Source organism: Chenopodium album, chromosome 11, assembly GCF_948465745.1.
Source record: "Chenopodium album chromosome 11, dcCheAlbu1.1, whole genome shotgun sequence".
In the NCBI taxonomy this organism is placed as follows: domain Eukaryota; kingdom Viridiplantae; phylum Streptophyta; class Magnoliopsida; order Caryophyllales; family Amaranthaceae; genus Chenopodium; species Chenopodium album.
Window position 1 is genome coordinate 53831405 of NC_137844.1, and position 7950 is coordinate 53839354.

General features: G+C 33.6%; 1 protein-coding gene across 1 annotated transcript; it reads right to left on the reverse strand.

The window, feature by feature from the left end:
• Positions 1–702: 702 nt before the first annotated feature.
• Positions 703–2531, reverse strand: LOC145566860 (uncharacterized). Its single transcript, XM_081626142.1, has 2 exons — positions 2405–2531; positions 703–1040 (listed from the first exon to the last, which is right to left on the reverse strand). The coding sequence occupies exons 1-2, from the start codon at positions 2529–2531 to the stop codon at positions 703–705; spliced, it is 465 nt and encodes a 154-aa protein (XP_081482268.1).
• Between the last annotated feature and the right edge of the window lie 5419 nt (positions 2532–7950).

Here is a 7950-nt window from a genome sequence, read left to right on the forward strand (position 1 = left end):
GTTGGGTGATTTGATGGATTTTTTTTACTTTTTGAATGTGGGTTGGTTTAGCTTGAGCTTTTATAAGGGGAATGAGGTGGTAGTACTTTTGGGATTTTGAGCTTTTATCTGCAATCATACTTACTGGACTTTGTGTTGTTAATGCTGGGAAAATGTGTTGATGTTAATTAGGTTTTCAATCAATGCCTTAGAATTTGGACTGGAAATGTACAATCAAATTGAGATCTTTGAAGTATTAGTCATCGGTTTTGATTTTTATTTTATTTTTTTTGGTTTCGCTTCACTGGTTCTGATTATGAAAAGAATGTCATTGGGTAAAATAAACTCAAGCCAGTTAAATAATGTGTGAAAGGGTTGAGTGGTAAAATTACCAATAGGTCTGGCTGACAACTAACTCTCTATTTTCAAGTTGCTCAGAAAAACAATGATGTGCAATTGCCAACATATATTGAGAGGTGAGTTCTTAAATAAAAAGTAATCTTTATGTGGTTTTCCCCTGTTTAGCTGTTTGATTTTGACTGTTCACTTTTGAAGTGCATATCAGATAAATTTTTGTTATCATTGTTAAATTTTTTTTTTTTTTTTTTTTTGAAAGAAAAGATAGCCATGTATTAAAGATTAACCGAGGTCCAATTCCGCCAAAGTGATAATACTTTGAGGGAACGGACCTAAACGAAGAAGCTCAGAGTTAGTGCCGGTATCTCACCTTGCAACGAGGTGAGCAACCGTATTACAAGATCTTTTAATGTGAGCAAAATTACATCCAACAAACAGCAAGCTATCTTTTCTAATATCTTCATAGACCAAGTGAATAGGAGACATCCCACCAGCAGCAGACTTCACAGCTTGAATGGCATTCAGAGCATCACTTTCTACCTCAATTCGATCATACCCAAACCTTCTAGCCACCTGCAGCGCATACCTTATTGCTATAGCTTCAGCCACCTCTGAGGAAGTATAATGTGATACCCTGGCAGCAGCAGCTAGGATTTGGCCCTCCTCATTGCGAATGACAACACCAAGCCCCACCTTGCTTCCCCCTAGCACATGTGCATCTGAGTTTACCTTGACCCATCCGTGACTAGGATTTGGACTTGCATTTTAGAATGTTTCTGCCAATTGCAAATGAATGCTCATATGGTATGGAGTGGTTACTGCCTACTGATGTGGGCTGAATGATTAGATTAATGTTATCATTCCCAGCACTATTTGCATTCTTTTAATGCTGATTTATAGTGGCTATTTCTTCAAAAACTTTAGTCTGGTGGCTAGAGAATATTTCCAAGATATAGGCAGTGTTATGAGCCAAGGTAATAGATTTCTTAAAAGCAAAAGTCTAAATTTAAGTAGTTGTATGACTTGTATAATAAAAAAAAAAAAAAAAAAAAAAAAAGCAAATGTCATTAAATTTTAATGTGAATTTGTGGACGTGTAAGGTTTTTCAAAATGTTGTTAAAATGTTTAATTACTTCTCATTTGATGAAAATAAATTAAATCATATCAAGCTCTTGTAAATGGATTTATAGCTTAGTTAACTCACTTAATGGATAAGTAAATAAACAGGCTGTTCTGAGCTGATATCCTGATCCGTTATGATTGATGCACAGGTAGATAGTTTAGGTCTGTTTGTGTGTACATCTTGCATCACTGCATATGATCTCGACATAAATTATCATGTTTCTAGACCTGCTATTTGCGATGTAGGAAGGACTCCAAAGTGTTTGCATTGCAGGGAGGGTGAGGGGTTGCATTTTGTACTTTTCTTAGTCTAATAACAGAAAAGTCATAAAGCTAAGGTATGAGATGAGAGTGATAAAGCACCAATCTACTGTTTGAATCTGTTATTACCTTTCTCATTTATGATTCTTCCAATAAATCCTATCTACTGAAGAGAAAATAATACTCATTTTATCATGTTTGGTGTATAGCACGGATTGTGGAACTGAAGGTTCTTGTGAGAGAAGCTATGACAGTTCAGCAAGAGTAAGGGTACACCCTTTATTAGTATGATTTCATGATGTCATTAATAAATGCTTTGAATTGATGTATGTTTCTATTCCAGGAGGACAATAGTAGTAGAAGTTGTAATGGGGTGCTAGACACAGGTAATGCATTCTAAATTCTTTAAATGTTAACTCTTGATAGTGATCTGACTAACTACATAATCAGTGATTATACGGAGTATGAAGTTTGAATATTAGATATTCGGAAATATTATGGCTTAGGCACACATTTGTATGATTGCTATTTCATGGTTAAAAAGGCGGCAATAGACATAGTTCGCCTTTACCTTTTGTTTCGATTAAAGTGTGATTAGTTTCCTATATACTAGCTGGGAGGTAGGAATTATCAAGTTATTGTGGAACATTTTGTTATTTGATATTGACATTAGAATGTGGAGTACTGAATCGCACATAGCCAGCAGCCAACATTACAGCATTTGGGTTCTCACCTTGGAAGAGCTTTAGGTTCTCACCTTGGAAGAGCTTTAGGTTCCTCCCTCTCCACGCAGCCCACATAAGAGCAGCCATAGTGCTCACGACCCCTGCATTGTTAAATAATTGGTGGAGTGTTAATACCTGATTTAAAAGTATTGATTCTTTATCAAATCTTGCGATCATGGCGTATGGGTATGGATATGGGTGAGATTTTCTCTATTTTTTGCAATTAAATTGATTATTTTGTTTTTATTTTTGTTTAATTAATTGGAATTTGGTATAATTTGATTTCATAATTATTGTTGTTATATTGTCATTAATATCTTAAATTTTTGGAAAATAGCAGCTAAATTCTTGATTATCTCTTTATATGAATTGTTTATAGCTCCATTGAATCTAGATTTTGTTGGATTATAGCCCTCATTGATGTGGTATTGTTGATTTAAAAAAGCAGGATCACACAAGGGAGCCCATACTTGATCTTCAAAATGTGAAATATCAGCTTGTGGCTCTTTACTTTCTTAGGGCTTAATTGTTTGTATTTAACATGCAGAGGTAGCTTTAATTATTTTGGAACTTAATGTATTTGTTTTTGGTTAATGTTGGTTATGTTAAATATAATAAGTGTAACTTGCTATTACACTATTACAACAGAGTTCCACTCATTTTCTGATTAAGAATAAGTTTTTTCGTATAAATATATTAAGTGTAACTTGCTATTACACTATTACAACAGAATTCCACTCATTTTCTGATTAAGAATAAATTTTTTTCTTGTAAAATACTTCGTATTGGGTTATTTATTTAACCTTGATTTTCCACTTGACTCCCATCCATCTTCATTAAATCTTAATTAAACTCATTCATATGTCCATTTTTCTAGCAAGTAAAATGAAAAAACTATTATGATAGCTGGTGGCTAATGACTTAATTGGAGGTAAAATGACCGGTACCTCCAATTTGGGTATATTGATCATTTTTTTAAAAAAGAACATCATTAGTGTTTACTGTTTAGTGTATGCTTTATTTTATGGAAAAACAAAGCAAATAGAAAATCAACAATGAAATATGCAAAATCATAAGAGACGAGTAAGTAAGGAAAGTACTTAAGTACTTAATATGGGGAATGAAAAAAAAAAAAAAACAAACAAATTGAAAAAGAGTATTTGTTGTAAAACCTTAGAAGACGGGGTGAAGTTAAAGGAGAAGGTAAGCAAAGAAACAAGATAGCGATGAGGTAAGGTGGGGTTAGAAGACACCAATAATAATGAGAGTTTATAGTAGAATTATGCTGGATTTATACATATGTGCTTTTTAGAAGAGAGACAGAGGAAGATAGAGGGGAAGAAAGTACAAACTCTAATAATAAGATTGAAATGGATAAATATTCTTATAAATGTGAAACCCAATGAAGAAAGTACATATGCAAGTAGCACTTAACTATAAACTCTCCAAATTGTTAACAAATAAAAAGAGAATAGAGGATGGAATATAAACCACTTAAAAAGAGATTCCTAAATGAAATAGATTACTAGAGAAAATAAATAGGATACAAGTAAGTAAGTAAGATGAATGGAAGATTTTTACTCTATTGATATTACAGCACTTAGACCTCTTTCGTAAAATAACACAAGAACAAGCTATTTATGTTATAATAACATAAAGACCTTTAAGATAATTGTTCAACAATTAAAACTTATAATTATGATACACTTATTGAATAGCTCGTAACAACAAGAATTATAAGCATTTTTAACAAAGATTTTGTGCTAGATTGGGGGGTGAAGGGGGGGGGGGGGATCAAGAGAAGGGTGAACAAGTACTACCTATAATTTTATTTTATATCCAATTTTTAAAATAAAAAAAAAAAGGAGAGAGGGAACTACGAGAAGAATAATTAGTAAAAAAAGAGGGAGTTTGGTTAAATAAAGGAAGGAATTGTGAGAGGTAAGCAAGTGTATATCAATAATTTTCAAAGAAAGAGTAAGTAGACAAGGTCAGGGGAAGAGAAACAAAAAAAGAGAGGAGAGCTTTGGGACAATAGAAAGAGTAGGTGAGAACAAAGCACTTTAAGAGATCATTTTTAGTATTTAAAATTAAGATACAACTGTCACAAAGGAGATAGATAAATGAGAGAAATTAGGAATGTGAAAATGAAAAAAAGAAAAACAAGGAGGTGGTTCAATGACTATTTTTATAGATTGTAATCAAAGAAGTGATAAAAATTACTTTTTTAAAAAGATTCTAAGATTTTAAAAACCATACAGGTTAAGTGTAAAAATGTTAAGGAATATGGAAAAGGAGAGGAGAACAAGTGAGGGTTGGAGAAGTGGTTTGAATTGAACGCAAGTAAAGATTAACTTTATGAATTTTGTAAAATTATAAAGTACGGAAGGATGGAGTAATGGAAGGAAGGAGTGAGGAAGAGAGATGTGGTCACTTAATTGCCAATTTTATGTGCTCAAACTCAATATTTGATACTTTGTATAGAAAGAAAATTGATCAATAATATTATAATTAGGAAAAAAAATCAACCTTAATGTAAAATTGTGATAGAGGGGGGGAGAGAGATAGAGGGGGGGGGGGGGGGCGGAGGGCGGGGGGGTGATGAGGGAGAAGGAGAGAACATTAAGGGACATGCGAGAGAGCAAGAGAGGAGGAGGAATAGAGGTATGTGTTGTTGGAGAAGAATCCAAGTTAGAGAAGGGATGTGGAAGAGAGAGGGGCCGAGAGAAAAAAAAGGGGTCAGGAAAAAGAAAAGGGCCAACGTAAAAAGGGTAGGCCAGGAGAGGAGAGGAGAGGAAAGGAGAAGACATGTTGGGAGAAGTGAGGAGTCAAGAAAGACGAGAGAGCGGACATAAGAGAGATCAGGAGTGAGAAAAAAGACCCAAAGTGAAAAGCTACAAAAAAGAGACAAAGAAAGTTGAGGAGTTGGGAGAAAAGGAGAGCAATATTAAGAGACTAGGAGAGTGACGACCATGAGAAATCAAAAGAGAAAGAACTAAAGCAATACAGGAAGATAAGGGTTGAGAAAGAAAGATAGGTCGGTAGAAAGAGAGAAGGCCCGAGAGAGAAAGAGATTGAGAGAACAAAAGAAAAAGGGAGATAGAGAGAAGGCCCGAGAGAGAAAGAGATTGAGAGAACAAAAGAAAAACGGAAATAGAGAGAAAAGGGAAAAAAGGGAGAAAGTGTACACTACAACAAAAGTGACATAAGGTAACAACAATTGGTAAAACTTTAAAAGTTATAAGTTTAATCAATAATTGATGTTTATTTTTTAATTATTGAATTTCAATTTTAATTTGGCAAATTGGATGTTGTCAATCTTCCAATCTCCCTAATCGAAACACCCGATCTGCAATCTTCTTATCGCCCCGATCGCACTACTCAGTTCGCTAATCCTCCAATGGCCTTGATCGCACCACCCAATTTGTCATTCCTCCAATTGCCTTGATCACACCACTTAGCTTGTCAATCCTCCAATCGCCCTAATTGCACCACCCAGTTTGTTAATACTCCAATCACCTTGATTGTACCACCCAGTTTGGAAAACCTCCAATCGCCCTGATCTCAACACCCAGTTTACCAAATTTCTCCAATTGCCTTGATTGTACCACCCAATTTGCCAATTCTCACATCCTTTTTATCGCACCACCTAATTTTCCAATCCTCCAAACGCTCTTATCTTAACACCCAATTTGTCAATCTTCTAATCACCCTGATCACAATACCCAGTTTAAATTTACGAGGTGAATGTATGTATAGTGTTACAAAAGAATATAAGCCGTAATATTTGACTCCTAAAGCTGGAATGTCGTGACTCCTGAATATATTTCATTTAGCAACTCGGAATTATCAACCACTAATGCTTAGATGAATAAGTCATGTAAGCCTCAGCATAGCTCAACCTTCTATATAAATAAACAATCTATAGCATTTAATGTTAATCAATCAATTTTATTCATAGTCTCCATTAATATTCCTATTGACTATATATTTCATTGACACTTTACTAACCAAGGTTGGTATTGTATTAAGTGAATGTTGACTCAATGTGTAATTGTTACATGAAAATTGAAACACCAATAGATTTGTTGCACAATAAGAAATTGAATTCATTTAATTCAGTCAACACAAACAATTGGTAAAACTTTCAAAGTTATAAGGTTAATCGATAATTGAAGTTTATTTTTCAATCATTAAATTTCAATTTTAATTTGGCAAATTGGATGTTGCCAATCTTCTAATCTCCCTAATCGCAACACTCAACTTACAATCCTCCAATCTCCCTAATCGCACTACTCAACTTTTAAAGTCATTCCTCTAATTGCCTTGATCGCACCACTTAGTTTGCTAATTCTCCAATCTCCCTGATCGCACCAGTTTTTCAATCCTCCAATCACCTTGATTACACCACCCAGTTTGTCAATCCTATAATGGCCCTGATCTCAACACTCAGTTTACAAATCCTCCAATTGCCTTGATTGTACCACATAGTTTGCCAATCCTCACATCCCCATCATTGCACCACACCCAGTTTTCCAATCCTCCAAACGCTATGATCATAACATCCAGTTTTCGAATCTTCTAATCTCCTTAATCATAACAACCAATTAAAATTTATGAGAAGAATGTATGTATAGTGTTACAAAAGAATAAAACCCTTTTGATATTTGATTCCTAAAGCTGAAAGGTCTTAGATATTTGACTCCTGAATATATTTCATATGGCAACTCAGAATTATCAATCACTAATGCTTAGATGAATAAGTCATGCTCAACATAGCTCAACCTGCTATATAAATAAACAATTTATAACATTCAACATTAATCAATCAGTTTTAGTCACAGACTTACAATCACCATTAATATTCTTAATGACTATTTCATTGACTCTTAACTAACCTAGGTTGGTATTGTATTAAGTAAATGTTGACTGGAAGTGCAACTGCAACATGTAAGTTGAAACATCAATAAATTTGTTGCATAATAAGAAATTGAATTCATTCAAATTAATAAACACGCCCCAAAATAACATGTTTCCAAACAATACTAATTGTTCACAATATATGTATATATATATATATATATATATATACATATATATATATATATGTACCAATTACATGAACACATAAACAACAACTAATTACACACTAATCACCGAAGCGAAATCACCATTGGGGGACCGCGCGCGTAGCGCGCGGGCCAACAACTAGTCTACTTGTAAAAATAAAATGTGCGTGTTCTTTTTTTTTTTTTTTTTAAATATGTTTGTGGGATTTTAGATATAATATATAATTAGTATGTAGCCCGAGCGTTGCATCGGGTTACTGCTTTGATTAAATTGTTTAGTTATGAAATTTATTTTCATGTTGTGTTTATTATTAGTATTATCAATCGATAAAGCATAAGTTGTTTGAGTATGTATTGTTTGCGAAATAATGTTGATTTTATTTTTCTTAATTTTTTTTTTCAAACTACGCATCTAGCTAGTTTTCCCATTTTTTTTT

What these genes read in the sequence shown, in the direction of transcription:
- LOC145566860 (XM_081626142.1), bottom strand. Translation starts at nt 2,531, where the DNA reads ATGGCTGCTCTTATGTGGGCTGCGTGGAGAGGGAGGAACCTAAAGCTC. An exon ending in TGCTGGCTATGTGCGATTCA is followed by an intron (nt 1,041 to 2,404) that starts GTACTCCACATT and finishes CACATGTGCTAG; the next exon opens with GGGGAAGCAAGGTGGGGCTT.